Below are 21,404 nucleotides of genomic sequence, written 5' to 3' on the forward strand. Positions count from 1 at the left end.
TCGCCACAGCGGAATGAACCGCCAACTTATCCAGCAAGTTTTTACGCAGCGGATGCCCTTCCAGCCGCAACCCATCTCTGGGAAACATCCACACATACACACACACACTCATACACAACGAACAGTTTAGCCTACCCAATTCACCTGTACAAGATTAAGCAGAATTTGAACCCACAAAGTTTCCTTGGTGCTGAATGCTGTTTGAACCTTGCCTTTTGAGGTTGCCGAACTGTAGAGATCAGTAGATTGGCACTTTGCTGCATCTATAAAGTCTGCCCTTAAGAGTGAGACTGGCTTTTTGGCTTCAAAGCAGATTTGTCCTTCAGTGATGCTGAAGCATTATATCATTATATTTGTCCTGGCCTTATTCACAGAGCTAATTGCATCTTTCACTTGAATGCACACCGCAGAATAGAATTTGCCCACCCAGAGCTGTGGGAAATCATTAAAACAATGGGTCTTCTTAACATTAACTTAATAACTGGCCTCCGTTCACAGAACTTATTATATAAGCAGGATTATTTTAGCATTATTTATATTAAACAGCCAGGAATTAATGTCAACCTCTGCATAAATAGATGTGTTTATTTATGTCCTTTCACTCCAGTAAGAGCTGAGTGATATGTCACAATGCATAAACGTGCATTAAAAACTTACACAGCAGTTTATGTGTTTGTTGCCTTATATTGTGCTCTGACAACAAGCTGTGATGAGATGAAATACTCCAATGTCTGGTCGCCAGTCTCGTTTTCAAAATAAGAGTCCCATGTAAATAATAAATATAATACAAACTTAGATAAACTTAAACATAATAGGAATAAGTTATTGTTGTCTCACTAGGAAACTTTTTCAAAAAACACACCCTGGGGCATGCATATTAATGATCAGAGTGTATTTTTATTTTGATTGATGTGTATTTTATCAGGATTTTACAGTTTTCACATGAGAATGAGTAAATGGATGTTAAGACTCATCATGGTGTGTCATTTTTATGTACTTAACTATTATTATTCAGTTTTGCCTAGATATTTACAAACGTATTTTTATAGAAAATGATTGTTCTTTTCTTTTCATAATGAAATAATAATAATATAGTTTTAATAATTTTGTACTATAAATGTATACTTAAATATACAAAAAATGTCAATTAAATAATATTGTTGTTGCAATTAACATTGATTATATTTTAAATAGATCTTTCCTAACAATTGCACGCCCGTAAATGATACATTAGGCAAATTTTATGGTTCCTAAATGTATATGTGTTTCCACCTTACATACATGTAGATGGATGAAAGACAGCTCTCAAAACCCTGCTTCGTTGACATTTAAAACTCTGTGTGGTGTGTTTGAAGGGTTAAATCACCCCACCAGTGCACAGTCTGATCTATAACAACCATTATAGGCTCTGCTATATTCTGACAGGGTGTCGCATGGACAGTTTCTCTGTTGAATACAAGAGACAGCAGGAAACCATTTGGAAGATATATCATATAAGATATTATTATTAATACTATTATCCTGGTAAAGAATAATAGAGGAGGGCCTGCTGATTAATTCATGCAGCGATAGCGAGTGTGTCAGCAGTCACATATGAGGAACCATATGGCTGGAGGAAGCCTAACGGGGAATTTAGACTGAAGCCATAGCATACAACACCACAGAATGGAGAGATTAAGAAAAACAAGGAAAATAGGCTATAAAGAAAGGGGTAATAATGTGACCATGCAGTGTAAATGCAGTCTTGCATGTGTGTGTGTGTGTGTGGGTGTGTGAGTGTGCGTGTGTGTGTATGTGTGGGCACTGGCATGCCACGCTGCAGAGGAAGTAAATTTAGATTTAATGCTTTAACCTCTTTAGCTTCATATCTGCTGATGGCTGCAGTGTGCAAAATAGCATGCAGTTATCAGCTGTGCTGCTCTGAAATGCCTACACTTTAGATACATGTATAGAATGCAAAATAAATGTTATGCTATTTAAAATAGATAAAATAATACAGTTATAAAACAATAAAGATTTATTTATTTTCTCTTTATGCTGTTTCACACTAGAGCACAGCTATTAGAACCTTATTTGCTCAAAATTTTCGGTCTCATTCACTTTCATTGATTTTTAACTGTAAAAACAGCTCATTAGGCTGCTTGATTTTGCAAACTAGTATTTTCTTATTATATTATTTACAGTCACTGGTTTGTAGAGCAAGTTTACTGACATTTACTGCTTTTATTTCTAATCATTTACCCATACAGTGTGCAAATGAATCATAAGTCCTAAAACAATCACAGAAAAAGAGAATACTTTCTCATTGGGTTGAAAACATGATTCTGATTGGCTGATGAATATTTTACACTCTCAGAAATAAAGGTACGCAAACTGTCACTGGGGTGGTACCTTTTCAAAAGGTACACATTTGTACCTGAAGGGTCCATATTCATTTATTCATTCATTTTCTTTTCGGCCTAGTACCTTTATTAATCCGGGGTTGCCACAGCGGAATGAACCACCAACTTATCCAGCAGGTTTTACGCAGCAACCCATCTCTGAGAAACCCATCCATACACACATTCACTAACCTACACCATGGACAATTTAGCCGATCCACTTTACCTGTACCACATGTCTTTGAACTGTGGGGGAAACCGGAGCACCCGGAGGAAACACACACACGGGAAACATGCAAACTCCACACAGACATGGCAACTGATTTGCCCGTATATGCCAGTCGAGGCTTGAACCAGCGACCTTCTTGCTGTGAGGCGACAGCACTACCTACTGCGTCACCAGGGTCCATAGTGGTACCTCGAAAGTATATATTAGTACCTAAACATTTTAAGAGCAACACTTTGGTACGTTGTAGGTATTAATATGGAGCTTTTAGGTATACATTTGTACCTTTTCAAAAGGTACCACCCCAGTGACAGCCTGCGTGCCTTTATTTCTGAGAGTGTGAGGCATTTTCAGCTAAACAAACCACTAAATAAGTTGGAGCTAGGGTCTCTTTTCCATAATATTTTCTCATCAATACACCAAATGGTTTTTATAAAATTTGAGTGCACATGCAAGCTGAGACATATAATTTGCATACCTAACCCCATACCTCTCACAGTAACGTCACTAACTCTATTGAGTGCATGTGTCTGAGACTGCATGTCTTAGCTTGCATGTGCATGTCTGCAGTCAGATACTATTGGATATTTAAGAGCTCCTTACAGCCCACAACAGCAAAAGAACCATACACCCACAAAGGAGCTAACCAAGCAATTAATTATGATAAACATTCATTCATTTTCCTTCAGCTTAGTCTCAGATTTATCAGATGTCACCACAGTGGAATGAACCATCAACTATTTCAGCATATCTTTTACACAACGGATGCCCTTCCAGCTGCAACCCAGTACTAGAAAACACCCATACACTCATTCACATACACACTACGGCCAATTTAGCTTATCCAGTTCACCTATAGCACATGTCTTTGGACTGTTGGAGTAACCAGAGCACCCTGTTGAAACCCACACCAACACAGGGAGAACATGCAAACTCCACAAAGAAATGTCAACTGACCCAGTCGGGACTCAAACCAGTGACCTTCTTGCTGTGACGTGACAGTGCTAACCACTGAGCTACCGTGTCAACCTTAAAGATATATAATATTGTAAATACATATAGAGCGAGCTAAATGATGCCATAAATGCAAATACAGTATTTTGCTTTAATTGTTACTGGTAAACTGCTACCAGAAAGTTACTGTAGATTCTACAGGAAATTGTTAACAGTGTATATATGAGCAATATCACACGAGTAGCAGTGCGATATGGCTGTATATCGGCATTGGTGGGAGGCGTGCGTTAGTGCCCCCACCAGTTTATACAACATTTTGACTGCATAATTGTGTATATAAAAACTAAATCAAACATGGAGAGTCTCAAAAACCCTTTTGTATGAGGAACTACTTTCTTCTGAATTCAAATCATAAGCTGACAGTTAAACAGTTGAGCGTGCATCTTTTAAACTTTAGAGCTTTATGCCTAGTTCAGACTGCGTGATTTTAGCCCCGATTTTGGCTCGCCGACAGGTTTTGAGAAATCGCCGACAAATGCCTGAAATCACAGGCAAATCGGTGCTCGTGCACGTGAGTGACAATCACACAGTATGAACGATCAAAGACGCGATCTGAGAGAATAGCCGATGAGTCGCCGATGCCTGTGAGATATTTGACATGCTAAATATCTGGAGCTGTCGGCGATTCAAATCATGCCGTGTGTATTGAGTTTTGACTGAAAATAACATCAGCGATCGCCTACATCCAATGAGAGAGCAGCTTTCACTTGTGTGTGCGTGTGTGTATACCTGCTGCAGGCCAGTGGGAGGCTGGGGGAGAAGGTAAAAGCGCTCTTTTTCGGTTTATTTGGACCCACGAAATGGAGGAAAAACTAGTGGAGGTTTGACACGACTCAGGAGCAACCGTGTCTGTTTGACGTTTCATGCAGAAAGAAATTAGTTTATTATCAACGTTGAGGAGAAATGGCTAATTCCCTTTAAACAAAGGTGAGCAAACATGTACATGTTCTACCCCATTAAAGGCTTCTTTCTCATTATGTAGTTAATAACAAAAGATATACTACGTGTTTTTGGCTGTGAGACGTAGTTTGGACGAAGTTGTCGGCAATTCTCCCTGTAGTAAATTCATGCAATGTGAATGTCCATGTCGCCGAACCATCTTGCAGTGTAAACAAAGCAGCGACGAAACGCTAGCCCAGATAGTCATGCAGTGTGAAAACATCTGTGACACGACTACTTTGAAAATCAGGTAACGCTTGCTTTTACAACCCGCAAAGTACCGCGTAAGTACAGTGAAATTACAGTGTACTTTTCTGTACGTACTGTGTAAGTATAATGAACGTATGTGTAGGTATGAGGGAACAAACCGTAATGCTTGGGTAAAAAGGGGGTAACAACCAGATGTTCATCACAAAAATTACCGCGTAAGTACAGTGAAATAACGGTGTACTTTTCTGTACCTATAGTGTAAGTATAAATAACGTTTACGTAAGTATAAGGGAACAAACTGTAATGCTCGGGTAATAAGGGGGTAACAACCAGATATTTAGCATGAAAGGTACCGCTTAAGTACAGTGAAATAACGGTGCACTTTTCTTTAAATTGCAAAAGAACAAACCATAATGTTTGCGTAAAAGGGGAGTAACAATAAGATATACATCACGCAAAGAAGTATATTAAGTTTACGATGTACATTTCTTCAAGTATTGTATACATATAAAGAATTATGCAAGGATGGTGACAACCTATTGCTATCTGCATATGTACTGTATATGCACCTGCGTGAGTACATTAGTACTCTTATTCAGTGCTTGGGTTTTATATGGGGTGTTTAATGAATAAAAGGTTTACAACCTGTGAAATTATGAACCCTTATTGTATACTGTATGTATTTTAAATCTGCAATTCAATATAAAATATATTTCCATACACTACTTACCTTATGTTTACTCGTCGATCTCACCAAAGCCATCAATGTCTCCATAACTCACTATCAACAAATAACTTTGCATGACATAGGCCTACCGTCAGGGTTCAATGCAGATTAAAACAGGCTCGCATCTTTACTGCTGTTGCACAGGGGGGCTAACTGTTGCATTTCAGTAAATGTATAGCTGATGCTTTATAGAAAAATCTAGTAATTTGGTCTTCAATCAATAAAAACTGCTGCTGTAGTTTACTCTGTTCTTAGTGTTCAAGTATACACTAGTATGTTAAAGTTCAGCTTCTTCCCTATTTGTTCCCTGTAGTTAAAGGGTAAATACAGTATTTGTTACCTCCTTGTTACCTGTACTTACAGGGTAAATACCACATTTGAGGGTTGTAAATTAAAGTGAAGCTTTGTTCCTCTCTTGTTACCTCCTTGTTACCTGTACTTACAGGGTAAATACCACATTTGAGGGTTGTAAATTAAAGTGAAGCTTTGTTCCTCTCTTGTTACCTCCTTGTTACCTGTACTTACAGGGTAAATACCACATTTGAGGGTTGTAAATTAAAGTGAAGCTTTGTTCCTCTCTTGTTACCTCCTTGTTACCTGTACTTACAGGGTAAATACCACATTTGAGGGTTGTAAATTAAAGTGAAGCTTTGTTCCTCTCTTGTTACCTCCTTGTTACCTGTACTTACAGGGTAAATACCACATTTGAGGGTTGTAAATTAAAGTGAAGCTTTGTTCCTCTCTTGTTACCTGTAGTTAAAGGGTAAATACAACATTTGTTCCCCCCTTGTTCCCTTTAGTTTACAATGTAAAATCTTGAAGGCAGTGAAATAAATATACAAACACACAATATATTTCTTCTTTACTTTGTAACCTTTATTTTAATAAATAAGCATTTTAAAAGACTTCATATTAATCAAACATTGTCTTGTCTATCATTGCCTATACTCATTCATTTTCTCTTCGGCTTTGTCCTTTTGTTAATCTGGGGTCGCCATAGTGGAATAAACCACCATCTTATCCTGCATATGTTTTACGCAGTGGATGCCCTTCCAGCTGCAACCCATCTCTGGGAAACATCCATACACACCCACTCACACACATTCACTACGGACAATTTAGCCTACCCAATTCACCTGTACCGCATGTCTTTGGACTGTGAGGGAAACCGGAGCACCCGGAGGAAACCCACGCGAACGCAGGGAGAACTCCATGCAGAAACCTTCTTGATGTGAGGAAACAGCACTACCTACTGTGCCACCGTGTTGCCACCCAGCTGCAACCCATCACTGGGAAACATCCATACACACTCATTCACACACATACACTACGGACAATTTTACCTTACCCAATGTCACCACATATTTTTGGACTTGTGGGAGCACCCGGAGGAAACCCACGCTAACATGGGGAGAACATGCAAACTCCACACAGAAATGCCAACTGACCCAGCCGAGGCTCGAACCAGCGACCTTCTTGCTGTGAGGCGATTGTGCTACCCACTGCGCCTGCCTATACTCAAACAGCAAAATAACACATTATTTCCTTCCCCCTTTTTTTCTGGCATCTCTTGCTTGGCTTCCTCTTCTGCTCTTCTCAGCTTCCACTGAGGACTCTGATGGTGAGTGGCTGATGAAATCCCATGGGTCTTGCTGCTCTGCATTTATATAAAATATATGAACAGACAGAAAGGCTTTTAGTAAGCTATAGACATGTTTATTTTCCTGTTTAATGTGTGTGTAGTGGTTGTCCAACAATTTCACACACTAAACATTTACAGATACCATACAGACACTATACATTACTATCAAACAAAAGTACTATCATCAGATCATATGGGAGATTGTGATCATTTATAGGGATAATAATTAAAGCGCAGAGGGGAAAAGGCTTAAATAGTAGGCTACTGTGCTAAAGTCCTAGGCAAACGTTACTAGTAATTGGGGGGGGGGGGGGTATTGATATATCAAACTGGCATGCTACAGAAAATATCAATTTACATTTCCAAACATTAATTTTGTCATAAACTTTGCTGTAATTAACGTATAAAGGGAGAAAATCGTCTGCACAGTCAGTATGACAACAGCCACAGAGATCTGACCTGCTCATCATCCAGTCTTTCTGGAATGACATGAAGAAACTAAATCTATAGGAACTTTGGCAACATTTCTAAGATGTGCAAAGTAAACGACAGTAAACATTGGTAAATATTCGCTGCTGGCCGTTTAGATTCGGCCATGAACTAACGTTAATGTTACGCTAAAAACAAATGAAACAAAATAAATATAATCTGGTTAATGCACAATTTCTAATTGTAACAATAGCCTTATTTACTGACAACGATTTACTCACATGTGTTACATGGTGACAAGACGGAGCAATTCCAAACGTCCCAAAAGTCTGAGCAAAACCTCGTGGCGTGCTGCTGCAGTTTGATTCGGATCTTTAGAGGCTTCTTGATTCACAACTCGTTTGAATCAACGAATCAGTAGGCGCGTACCTGAAGTGATACAATATCGCGAGATGGATTCAAATGCACACGGAGCTGTCTGTTGTTCTCGCGATGTTTTGATGTCACACTGATCGGTTTGTTGAAGACGAATCGATTCAACTCTCCGTCCTCCATTCCCAGAATTTCCTGTTCACGGCAGTACAAGGACGGCAGCGCGAGGTAAATAAAACAAGTATTTTTATGACGTTATGCACATAGAAGTGTTTGTTTAGGTTTTTGTTTATATCTGATGTTTGTACCTATTTTTAACAATTACACCCTTTTCACAACACTGTTATGACGCGTTTAACGATCATCAGGATCTAAAATCCTTGAGTTTTTTATATGATTTTTTTTATAAAATAACATTTATTTGTATTTACGTATGTATTATATAATATGATTACATGTGCGAGGTGTTTCAAACAGTGTCTATGGTCATGAGTAAATTAGAAGTTATTCTCTCTTCTTGCTGGCGTTATCAGTTTCACACTATTTTTTTTATTTTTCTAATTGTCGAGACAACACCATCGTAAAGTTTTCATTTTATTTGAGCAAAGAAGATTGTAAAAAAATGTGTTGTACTTTCCCATTCAATGTGCTGAAATGTAAAAAGGGTCCATAACAGTACATCAACCATATTATGTTATCTTTCACTTTATTTAGGACTAATGATGGGTTAAGACATGTACTTTAATCAAAAACTAACCTTAGGGGTAGTTAACCCAAACGTTACATTTACTTACCATTTAATGAGTGACACAGAATTTAAATATGTACACTGAACTGCAAATGATCTTTACTTCAAAGTCTATACTGCCTGCACATATATTTAAGCCTTTTCCCCTCTGCGCTTTAATTATTATCACTATAAATGATCACAATCTCCCATATGATCTGATGATAGTACTTTTGTTTGATAGTAATGTATAGTGTCTGTATGGTATCTGTAAATGTTTAGTGTGTGAAATTGTTGGACAACCACTACACACACATTAAACAGGAAAATAAACATGTCTATAGCTTACTAAAAGCCTTTCTGTCTGTTCATATATTTTATATAAATGCAGAGCAGCAAGACCCATGGGATTTCATCAGCCACTCACCATCAGAGTCCTCAGTGGAAGCTGAGAAGAGCAGAAGAGGAAGCCAAGCAAGAGATGCCAGAAAAAAAGGGGGAAGGAAATAATGTGTTATTTTGCTGTTTGAGTATAGGCAGGCGCAGTGGGTAGCACAATCGCCTCACAGCAAGAAGGTCGCTGGTTCGAGCCTCGGCTGGGTCAGTTGGCATTTCTGTGTGGAGTTTGCATGTTCTCCCCATGTTAGCGTGGGTTTCCTCCGGGTGCTCCCACAAGTCCAAAAATATGTGGTGACATTGGGTAAGGTAAAATTGTCCGTAGTGTATGTGTGTGAATGAGTGTGTATGGATGTTTCCCAGTGATGGGTTGCAGCTGGGTGGCAACACGGTGGCACAATAGGTAGTGCTGTTTCCTCACATCAAGAAGGTTTCTGCATGGAGTTCTCCCTGCGTTCGCGTGGGTTTCCTCCGGGTGCTCCGGTTTCCCTCACAGTCCAAAGACATGCGGTACAGGTGAATTGGGTAGGCTAAATTGTCCGTAGTGAATGTGTGTGAGTGGGTGTGTATGGATGTTTCCAAGAGATGGGTTGCAGCTGGAAGGGCATCCACTGCGTAAAACATATGCTGGATAAGATGGTGGTTTATTCCACTGTGGCGACCCCAGATTAACAAAAGGACAAAGCGGAAGAGAAAATGAATGAGTATAGGCAATGATAGACAAGACAATGTTTGATTAATATGAAGTCTTTTAAAATGCTTATTTATTAAAATAAAGGTTACAAAGTAAAGAAGAAATATATTGTGTGTTTGTATATTTATTTCACTGCCTTCAAGATTTTACATTGTAAACTAAAGGGAACAAGGGGGGAACAAATGTTGTATTTACCCTTTAACTACAGGTAACAAGAGAGGAACAAAGCTTCACTTTAATTTACAACCCTCAAATGTTGTATTTACCCTGTAAGTACAGGTAACAAGGAGGTAACAAGAGAGGAACAAAGCTTCACTTTAATTTACAACCCTCAAATGTGGTATTTACCCTGTAAGTACAGGTAACAAGGAGGTAACAAGAGAGGAACAAAGCTTCACTTTAATTTACAACCCTCAAATTGGGTATTTACCCTGTAAGTACAGGTAACAAGGAGGTAACAAGAGAGGAACAAAGCTTCACTTTAATTTACAACCCTCAAATATGGTATTTACCCTGTAAGTACAGGTAACAAGGAGGTAACAAGAGAGGAACAAAGCTTCACTTTAATTTACAACCCTCAAATGTGGTATTTACCCTGTAAGTACAGGTAACAAGGAGGTAACAAGAGAGGAACAAAGCTTCACTTTAATTTACAACCCTCAAATGTGGTATTTACCCTGTAAGTACAGGTAACAAGGAGGGAACAAATACTGTATTTACCCTTTAACTACAGGGAACAAAGAGGGAAGAAGCTGAACTTTAACATACTAGTGTATACTTGAACACTAAGAACAGAGTAAACTACAGCAGCAGTTTTTATTGATTGAAGACCAAATTACTAGATTTTTCTATAAAGCATCAGCTATACATTTACTGAAATGCAACAGTTAGCCCCCCTGTGCAACAGCAGTAAAGATGCGAGCCTGTTTTAATCTGCATTGAACCCTGACGGTAGGCCTATGTCATGCAAAGTTATTTGTTGATAGTGAGTTATGGAGACATTGATGGCTTTGGTGAGATCGACGAGTAAACATAAGGTAAGTAGTGTATGGAAATATATTTTATATTGAATTGCAGATTTAAAATACATACAGTATACAATAAGGGTTCATAATTTCACAGGTTGTAAACCTTTTATTCATTAAACACCCCATATAAAACCCAAGCACTGAATAAGAGTACTAATGTACTCACGCAGGTGCATATACAGTACATTTGCAGATAGCAATAGGTTGTCACCATCCTTGCATAATTCTTTATATGTATACAATACTTGAAGAAATGTACATCGTAAACTTAATATACTTCTTTGCGTGATGTATATCTTATTGTTACTCCCCTTTTACGCAAACATTATGGTTTGTTCTTTTGCAATTTAAAGAAAAGTGCACCGTTATTTCACTGTACTTAAGCGGTACCTTTCATGCTAAATATCTGGTTGTTACCCCCTTATTACCCGAGCATTACAGTTTGTTCCCTTATACTTACGTAAACGTTATTTATACTTACACTATAGGTACAGAAAAGTACACCGTTATTTCACTGTACTTACGCGGTAATTTTTGTGATGAACATCTGGTTGTTACCCCCTTTTTACCCAAGCATTACGGTTTGTTCCCTCATACCTACACATACGTTCATTATACTTACACAGTACGTACAGAAAAGTACACTGTAATTTCACTGTACTTACGCGGTACTTTGCGGGTTGTAAAAGAAAGCGTTACCGAAAATCATGCAGTCTTAACTCGGCATTAGTTTCTGCTTTTTGCTGGTTGTATGGGCGGAGTAATACACAAAGGGTAAAGAGGCTGTAGGAGTTCTGATATTGCAGAATATCGCACGGCTATCAGCCAATCAGATTTGAGAACCAGACAGAACTGTTGTATAACTAGTTTTATGTATAAAGGCTGGAAAATCTCTTGAAATGAAATATCCTAATGTGTGCAATGTGTGGCTGTGGTCAAATTCAGTCGATGAATAAAAAACTTTAAAGAGAAAATGAAGCCCTCAGTCAAGTTTACCTTATTTTGTATATAATGCATCGATTAAAATCATACATGACTTCATGCTTTACTAAGTCATGTCTGTGTGGGTTATGTCAAGACATATTCCCTTATCAAGTCAATCAACTCGATCTCTCAACATGTATGAAGGATATAAACCTGCCATGAGAAACACCGTGCTAATTTAGCTTGAACACGAGCAGAGGTGAGGGGTGTAGCAGTGAAAAGTGAAAGTACCCGCCCCCATTACGTCAGTAGTGATTCACTCTCTGTATGATGCTGCCTGTGGTTTCAACTAGGTCCGGTGCTTTGCAGCAGCTCGGTGATGCTCGTCTACAACTTCATGCATTGGATTAAATTAGACTGTCCAGTCTCTGTGTTCAGTCCGTTACAATCATGGGTGAATCCCAGACAGGCAGTCAGGCAGCGTAATACAGAGAGTAAATCAAAGCGCATCAAATGATCGGTAATAAAAAGGAAAAAATAAATAAAAATAGAATAAACATACTTTTATATTAGACACTCATCTGATGCTTGTAATTGCAGCAACTCCACGTCCAAAACTTTACTTATTGGGTTAAATAAGGCTTTACAATCTTCTTTACTTCCATTGTTTCTGTTCAGCGAAGGGAACTCAACCAACCCCCTGATGTCAGACACAGCGACATTCCAAGATGGCTGTGCCTTAGGTCTAAAGTCTATAGTAAAACACACCGTTTTCTACTAAAGGGTTAAATTAATCTAGTTTGTTTAATATATTTTCATTAAAGTGGAATCCAATGCACAAAATAAGGTAAACTTGACTGAGTACTTCATTTCCTCTTTAAAGGTCTCCTATGATGAAAATCATCTTTTGTAAGCTGTTTGGACAGAACTGTGTGCAGGTATAATGTGTCCACAGTCATATTGTAGTGATATGAAGACAATAAGTTTCTTTTTTTAATTTCCTGATGTTAAAATAGGTTCCAAATCCCTCCCTTTTTGAGGCCGACCGGAACGTGACATAGGAGTGTGGTTTCCCCGCCCACCGAATTGATTGACAGCCGTGTATTAACATGTCTTTGTAGTAACGTGTATAATCATATCCACAAGACAGGATGTGTTCAAAGCAACTGGGAATAAGAGATCTGTTCAGCTCTCTGTGATCATCAATCATCATCAAATGTGATCAAGAATGACTTTTACAAGTTTAACACGTTACGCGAGATCTGCTTACTTCATGTCTGTCACTGTACTGTTTATCTGACACAAACTGAGACACACTCTGACAGGCATGTGGGAACAGTGGGCGGGAAAAACAGCATTAAAGGCGCAGGCCACAAGAACAGCTACAGTATGTTCAGAGCAGAATATATATAATAAATAATCTGATGTGTGTTTTGAGCTGAAACTTTACAGACACATTCTGGAGACGCAATATACTTTTCTTAAATCTTGAAAAAGGTGTAAAATAGGTGCCCTTTAACAAAGAAGAGCTCAGAACAGCACTGCTCTTACAAAGCTTCAGCACAACACAAATGAAATTAAAAAAAAAATAAAAATAGGTATGAACTGGTTGGCTGTAAAGTGACAACAAAGGACAGTACATCAAGTTAATCTCAGGGACAATCAACAGTACATCATGATAAAACAAATCAAAGCAGACCAAGTAATTGGTTAGTAATCAGGCTGATGACTCGATCAGGCTGAACCCAGCTTTGATATGAACACTTGTATTGATTAGAGTGAGCTTGAACCAAATGAAATTTTGATTGAATTGTAATGGGTTGGGTTTCTAATCTCACTGAGTGAACATATAAACACTAATACTATTATACATTTTATTTATAGGCACCTTTCATGGCACTCAAAGGCAACATACATAGTCATAAAACAGTGACTGTACATTGATTTTAATTAAAAACTGCAAGAAAAGAAAATAGAAAGTTGAGCAGTAATGAAAGCTGGCAAAATGATGTATGACATGAAATGAGCTGCTTTATGTTGTTGGGGCATTTTTATTGATAAATTATTTAATGCTTTACATACATTTTATATGCCTGTCATCTCCTCATTTCACATTCTGTCTGTCCTCTGTACTCTTGCTTTGTAGTCTTTTAAATTGTGTTTACATCCTGTTCTTGTTTCCACTTGTACCTAGTCTAGCTATTTCCAGTTCTGTTGTGCATATACAATAAGCCCCTGGCTAAATCCAAAATCAACCCAATATACCCTCATTCACTTTCCCCTATCATTAACTTAATAATAATAATTCCTTCCATTTATATAGCGCCTTTCTGGACACTCAAAGCGCTTTGCACATTTTTTGAAGGGGAATCTCCTCATTGACCACCAGTGTGCAGCATCCACCATGCGACAGCAGCCTTTTTTGCCAGAATGCACACCACACACCAGCTGATTGGTGGAGAGGAGACACTGTGATGAAGCCAATTATGATATTAGGGTTGGTTAGGAGGCCATGATGGACAGGCCAGTGGGTAAATTTGGCCAGGATACCGGGGTTAAACCCCTACTGTTTTTCTAAGGGCATCCTGGGATTTTTAAAGATCACAGAGAGTCAGGACTTCGTTTTAACATCTCATCCGAAAGACAGCACTCACTCAACAGCATAGAGTCCCCATCACGAGACTGAGGCGTTACAACCCACACAGACCTCAGGTTGAGTGCCCCCTACTGGCCTCACCAATACCACTTCCCACAGCAATCTAGCTTTCTCATGTGGTCTCCAAATCAGGAACTGACCAGGCGCCGCCCTGCTTAGTTTAAGTGGGGGACCATGTGAGAGTTGCTGAGAGATAGCTGTTGGATGGAAAGAGTGAATGAAAAGAGTGAGTGATTTCAAATTGCGTGTTGCATTGTAGGTTTGAATGTGTGCCCTTGAGAAGGTCTACTATAGTTTTGGACACCACTAGAGACTGGGATCTTGTTCTGGAATAAATGTTTTGCTGCAAATAAATCATCTTTGCTTCTTTTTCCTGACTTTCTGTAAAATGCAAATTAGATTAATATTAAGTTTTTGGTACCGATATCCTTGTGGACAGTGCACTTATAAAGCAGTTGAGCTGTGAGCGTCTCAAGTCCTGATTTGTGGACTTTTCAATATACTGTCCAATATACCAAAATATATTTCCAAAATACTGTTCTACCCTAATAAGACAAAATATCAAGACTTTTTTTTTTTTTAAATGGGGTCTTCATTTTACTACAGTGTAATAAATATTACTGCTTTAAATAGTTTAGTTGAATTTAAACTTCTAGTCATTTTAACTTAAACTATTCAAACCGACTAACAATATTAAGTCAAAATTATTAAAGTAAGTTAGAGTAACATCAAACATTTGTTGTCATGGCTTTTTTTCAAATAATTTTTTACAGTGTATGAACTTCTCAAAACAGTATATACTCTCTATATCTGAGAATCAAAACTAGTTTTAAGCTCGCTACATAAATACACACATCAACCCACTTTCTTTAGCATTTAAATTTGCTCACACGGTTCAGATTCATCAACCTGAATGATTCATTCTGACCAAATTAAACAGCATACATGTACACGTAGCCAGTATGAGGTAAAATCTTGGAGTTACTTTTGACGTCAAAAGTGGTTTCTATCAATTAAGGAACATTGCCAAATTGAAGTCTTTTCTTTCTTTTAAAGAGCTGGAAACTATCATTAATGTTTTTATTATGTCAAGACTGGACTACTGTAACTCTTTGTATTCTGGAGTTTCACAGGCATCAATAGCTCGCCTGCAGCTGGTTCAAAAGGCAGCTGCTAGGCTTTTAACTGGGACAAAAAATGTTTCTAGTACCTCACCAGTTTTATTGTCTCTTCACTGGCTCCCAGTCCAATTTAGAATTCAATATAAGTTATTGCTACTAGTTTTTAAAAGTTTAAATGGTCTGGCACCGACTTACATCTCTGAGCTTCTTCACTGGCACACTTCATTGAGGCCAATCAGGTCTGAAAACACGTTTCAGCTAGTTATCCCCAAAACGCGGTTGAAATCAAGAGGTGACAGGGCTTTTTCTGCTGCAGCCCCCCCGACTGTGGAATGGTCTGCCTTTACAGATTCGGTCATGTTCTTCACTTGGTGCTTTTAAGTCTCATCTAAAAAATCACCTTCTGTCTCTTGCCTTTGATTGTAATTAATTAATTTTAATCTGTTTTATATATTTTGCACAATTTTTTATATAGGTATAGATTTTGTATGCTGGTCGTTTTGTAAAGCACTTTGGTCAACATCTGTTGTTTTTAAATGTGCTCTATAAATAAAGCAAACAACAAACAAACGAAAGTAGAGTTATTTACTCTGATCCACTGGAATATAATAAATATATATTAATAATAATTCAATGGTTAACCATTTCTTTTTTTTTATTAAAGCCACATGTTAAATTTTTTTTTTGTAATTGTTTACTTTTGTTAAATACTATATACTACTTTAAATTTCTATATTTACAAAATAGGGCATCACGATGGCTCAGTGGTTAGCATTGTCGCCTCACAGCAAGAAAGTCGCAAGGTTTGCATGTTCTCCCTGTTTTACTTTGGATTTCCTCCGGGTGCTCTGATTTCCTCCACAGACCAAACACATGTACTATAGGTGAATTAAATAAACTAAATTGGCCGTAGTGTATGAATGTGAATGAGTGAGTATGAATTTGTCCCAGTACTGGGTTGCAGCTGGAAGGGCATCCGCTGTGTTAAACATATGCTGGATAAGTTGGCGCTTCATTCCGCTGTGGCGACCCGTGATGAATAAAGACACTAAGTCGAATGCAAATAAAGGAATGATTTACCAAATTAGAACTATTGATATAATTGCTATTGCACATTTATGGTGAGACTATCAGTCTGTCCCGCAGTCCCAGGAGTGTTACTCTATTCCACTTATAAATCAAGTGGTTTTCAGTCTCTGCGTTGCATGGCAACATGAAAAGCTTGATGCTTTCATTTAATATGAAGCAATATTCCAGTCTGGTGACATGTTGATCTGAAATTGGTTAATTATGAATTATGAACAGACAACATGAGCAAAAGAGCATTCTCACAATTGCCAATAGAGTGCCAATACCTTCCTCTCACTGCAACAGGGCCATTCTGAACTGATAGGTAGAATATTCATGAGAGAAATATACAAGGTGCAATAAACAAATCTACTTCAGCCTTGACATCAAAACCCACATGACTAATTTGCTGCTGTTTCCCTTGAGATTTTCTTGTGGGTTTGGTGTGTGGTAAACATAACTTGACATGGGGGTTTTGTTGTACAGTGTAAACTGCACATATACAGACGCCAATTTGTGTAGTGACTTATTGGAAACACTCATTTAAAAATGCCATATCACTGAAAATCTGATTTGAGGCTGTGAGTGTGTGAGTAAATATGATGATTTTCATTTTTGCACTCTCCTTTTAAATAAAAATAACTACTTTAAACATTTGTTTGGATGAGTGTGTGTACTGTAATTCCTGTTGTAGAGCCAAATGTCCAAGTAACATTAGGTCATGTTAACCACAAAACTTAATATACCCATGATCTGAAAACCCAGGAACCCGTTGGGGGAACCAAAGGCAAATCAGTCTTCTGGTGTTTGACACTTCAGCTGCAGTACTCTGTTGAATGTCTGCCAATTATGGCTGTGAGAGCTCAGGTGGGTTCGGCAAGGCAGCTTCACAGGAAACCTCGCATTAATGTAATCTTATCATTTCCCTGTAAATTCTCACCACTGTTGATTCACACTCACCTTCTCACCTTTACAGTGGTCTATTAGTTGTCAAATGGCAGGAAGCTTCTTGCTATCACAAACACTGAGATTCTGGCTGAGTGAGAGTGAACAGAGCATGTGTTCTGAATCGCACAGCATCTGAGGCTTTCTAAAACATTTGGAAATTTTCAGAACTGAACACTATGGAAGTAAACAAATGCACAAAACAGGACTGCTGCAGGACCAAAAGGGGTCTGGCTGCAAACTCGGTTCAGATGCAACCTGAGCTCCATGTAATGCTTTTGAATGGGCTCACCTAACCCCACCCCCTAACCCTACCCGTCACAGTAACGTCACTAGCTCCATTGAGTGCATTGTGTCTGACATTGCATCTTTGAGAGATAAGAGATAAGATAAGCATCATAAAGGCTGCATCCTACTATTGGTAGGACCTAGGAGTAAAACAGTTCTGCTGTATACTTTAAATAACTTCTCTAAAAGGTTGTGTATTATTTTTTCAGAAGCTTTGACTGACCTTTCACTTCTGAAGAGAACTGGGCAGAGTGTCTTGCTTGAAAGAGCTTCAGTTCCTTGTTCAAATCACAAATGGTCAAATCAATGTCCCATGACAAGATGCCTAGAAAATACATTTATTATATCAAAATCACAGAACAATAAAGTCAACACAACCATCAGGATCTTGAATCAGAATCGACATATATATGGCCCCCCCTTTGAATTTTATTTTATTTTTTAAATATTTCTCAAATGATGTTTACCAGAGCAAGGAAATTTTTACAGTATGTCTGATAAGATTTTTTCTTTTGAATAAAAGTCTTATTTGTTTTATTTTGGCTAGAATATAAGTTGTTTAAATTTTTAAAAAACATTTTAAGGTCAAAATTATTAGGCCCTTAAAACTATTTTTTATAGTCTACAGAACAAACTATCATTATACAATAACTTGCCTAATTACCCTAACCTATCTAGTTAACCTATTTAACTTAGTTAAGTTAAATGTCACTTTAAGCTATTTTTTTAAATTGGTAAAATGTTATGTACTGTCATCATGGCAAAGATAAAATAAATCATTTAATAGTTTGAAATAACATTAATTCCTTTTTTTCAGCTTAGTCCCTTAATAATCTAGGGTCTCCACAGTGGAATGAACCAGTAACTTATCCAGCATTTGATTTACACTGCGGATGCCCTTCCAGCTGCAACCCATGACTGGGAAACACCCATACAATTTTATTTACACACACATATATTATGGACAATTTAGCTTATTCAATTCACCTATAGTGCATGTTTTTGGACTGTGGAGGAAACCCACACCAGCACAGGGAGAACATGCAAACTCCACACAGAAACGCCAGCTGGTCCAGCTGAGGCTCGAACCAGCGACCTTCTTGCTGTGAAGCAAACACGCTACCCACTGTGCCACTGTGCAGCCTTTGAAATAATATTGTATAAAACAATATAGGCCTATAGAGAAAAAAGTCTGTAAAATAACAAAAGATGTACTGGCAGCTTGTCACAAGGTTTTTGTTTATATTTTTATTTCTTTCCATTTGGCGTTATTAAATTCCATAACACTCTTACCAGTCCTTACTCCTTATTTTGCATCTAATACCCCAGTTTGTCACGGTGGCATGAATGAAATGTTCATGAGTTAAAGTGAAACAAATGTGGAAAAAGTGAAGCGCGATGAATACTTTACGGATAGACTGTAAGCTGCTTTTCTCAATTAATACAATGTTACTTTTAAGTTGTTGTTTTATAGCACTTAATGTTTAATTAAACTAAAATATAAATCATGTCATGTAGCCTCATTCCTCTTCCCCACATTGGAATGTGCAGGGGTTTATTTTCTTACATTTTTTTAGCAAAATAAATAAATAAACACATATATGATAACTGTCAAACATTTTCACTAAAATTTACTCACAACAATAACAAAAATTAATTTTGAAACTTATAATGGGGTGATGCAGTGGCGCAGTAGGTAGTGCTGTCGCCTCACAGCAAGAAGGTCACTGGGTTGTTGGTTCGATCCTTGGCTCAGTTGGCTTTTCTGTGTGGAGTTTGCATGTTCTCCCTGCATTTGTGTGGGTTTCCTCCGGGTGCTCCGGTTTCCCCCCCAGTCCATGCTGTACAGGTGAATTGGGTAGGCTAAATTGTCCGTAGTGTACGAGTGTGAATGAGTGTGTGTGGATATTTCCCAGTGACACTTTAATCATTTTAAATATTTGAAAACTTACTTAGTACTTCTTACTAGTTTGCTTATTTTTTCACATATTGTAAAAGATAGCCTATATGACAGAATAATGTTTCACTTTATTATAAACATAAAAAGTCACACTATTTCATAGAACATAGAAACACTATTTCACAATTCTTTGACATTTTAACATATCAAACATTTACTTGCACTAAATTTCTATGCATAAAGTTTTTTAAACTGACTTTGATGCTAACACAAATAGGACAGATGTCTTTGACTGCTGTGTATTATGGCAAAAAAATATCACATGTATACATTCATACACTAAGAAAGAAAGAAAGAAAGAAAGAAAGAAAGAAAGAAAGAAAGAAAGAAAGAAAGAAAGAAAGAAAGAAAGAAAGAAAGAAAGAAAGAAAGAAATGTCCAGTCCACTGAACAAAAATTATTGGATTTAGTATATTTTTGTAAGGTAAGTGGTCTAAATTTAGTCAAATAAATTAAGTTGAGGATTGCTAAATTTAATTTGTTTGGTTAAATTCAGCGTAAATAAATTGTATGAAACGACACAAAAATATGGTAAATCCAGTAAATTATGTATTTCAGTGTAGACTATTTCACTTTAAATTCAACTTAAAGTCCGTTTATTTAACTATATATGAGTAAAACTGTTTCAAAACCTTTCTTAATATTATCATTGCCCGTCTCTAGGATGCACAGCTTTAATCCTGTGTTTTGCTTCTGAATCTACGTGTTTGATGGATGTGCGGCTGCTGAATTCCTCATGCTTGCTCACCCGCCCAAAAGTTGGCGACTCACCTCGTTTAATGTGTTCTTTGACGGAATCGAGCTGATGATCTGTTGAAATGTCTCCGATCACGATAAGCATACAGTAGCGAGTGCGGATAAAAGGTGGACCGACGCAACGCTGCTGTCCGAGGTGCTGAAAGATCTGCTGCTCCTCCTGAGAGCCTGCATGCGCTGCATCTCCGGGCGGCGTCTCCATGGCGACTGCAGCCCTCAGCCCACTCAAAGGGGCGGAGTTCGAGGAGGAGCCCACACAAAACACGCCCGTTCATTGGTTAAAAGACCAGAAAATGTTGACTTTTCCCCGTTTTTTAAATAATGAATTATTTAGTATCACACACAAAAATGAAGATCTACACAGTGCAGTGGTCACGTTTTAGGCCACCATTACATGACGACTATTTAAAAGGATTTCTCATTCTACTTTTTAGAATACGACTCTGAAAACAGGATGGATTTTTTGTGGTGTAAATGTTTAAGATCTGAAAGAGAGATGAATGAATGCATGTTGAGGGTAACACATTAGGCTACAAGCATTACAACTCGAAGTAACAAGTAAAGTAACTCACAGTTGTGAAAAGAGTATTGAAAAATCATACTTGACTAAAATGTAGTGCAAGTAGAGTAAAAGTATCTGTTGTAAATAGTACTCAAAGTATGAGTAAAAAGTAGCCCTTTCAAAAGTACTCAAGAGTAGTGAGTAGTGAGTATTATGCTGTTAAAAGCTGATGCTTTTACATGTAACTTGTGGATGTGTGTAAACGTAACATTCTGTAGTGCATTTAGTTGTTGCCCAGCAGGCACACAATGACATAAGATGTTAATATTAGTTTAGATTTAGGTTGTGATGTCAGGTGACCATCTAAGGACTGTTATTTTGACATCCAATAATTATGTC

General features: G+C 37.8%; 1 protein-coding gene and 2 long non-coding RNA genes across 4 annotated transcripts in view; 1 reads left to right on the top strand and 2 right to left on the bottom strand.

Annotated features, from left to right (window-relative positions):
• Positions 1-20,717, bottom strand: part of map1aa (microtubule-associated protein 1Aa) — a 53,045-nt gene extending 32,328 nt beyond the window's left edge. For both annotated transcript variants that reach the window (XM_087261858.1, XM_087261859.1), the window contains exons 1-2: positions 20,519-20,717; positions 18,011-18,112 (exon numbers count right to left, since the gene is read on the bottom strand). In XM_087261858.1, coding sequence (XP_087117984.1) covers positions 18,011-18,112; positions 20,519-20,705 — 289 coding nt within the window. In that variant the 5' untranslated portion in view covers positions 20,706-20,717. The remainder of the gene's footprint in view (positions 1-18,010; positions 18,113-20,518) is intronic.
• Positions 6,829-7,899, bottom strand: LOC147843197 (uncharacterized). Its single transcript, XR_015496281.1, has 2 exons — positions 7,850-7,899; positions 6,829-7,154 (listed from the first exon to the last, which is right to left on the bottom strand). It is a non-coding gene; the product is annotated as an uncharacterized LOC147843197 (long non-coding RNA).
• Positions 8,122-11,489, top strand: LOC147843198 (uncharacterized). The gene is made up of 3 exons (XR_015496283.1): positions 8,122-8,168; positions 9,059-9,965; positions 10,294-11,489. It is a non-coding gene; the product is annotated as an uncharacterized LOC147843198 (long non-coding RNA).
• Positions 20,718-21,404: the final 687 nt, after the last annotated feature.

Source organism: Danio rerio, chromosome 7 (assembly GCF_052040795.2).
Source record: "Danio rerio strain M-AB ecotype USA chromosome 7, GRCz13ab, whole genome shotgun sequence".
Lineage (NCBI taxonomy): Eukaryota > Metazoa > Chordata > Actinopteri > Cypriniformes > Danionidae > Danio > Danio rerio.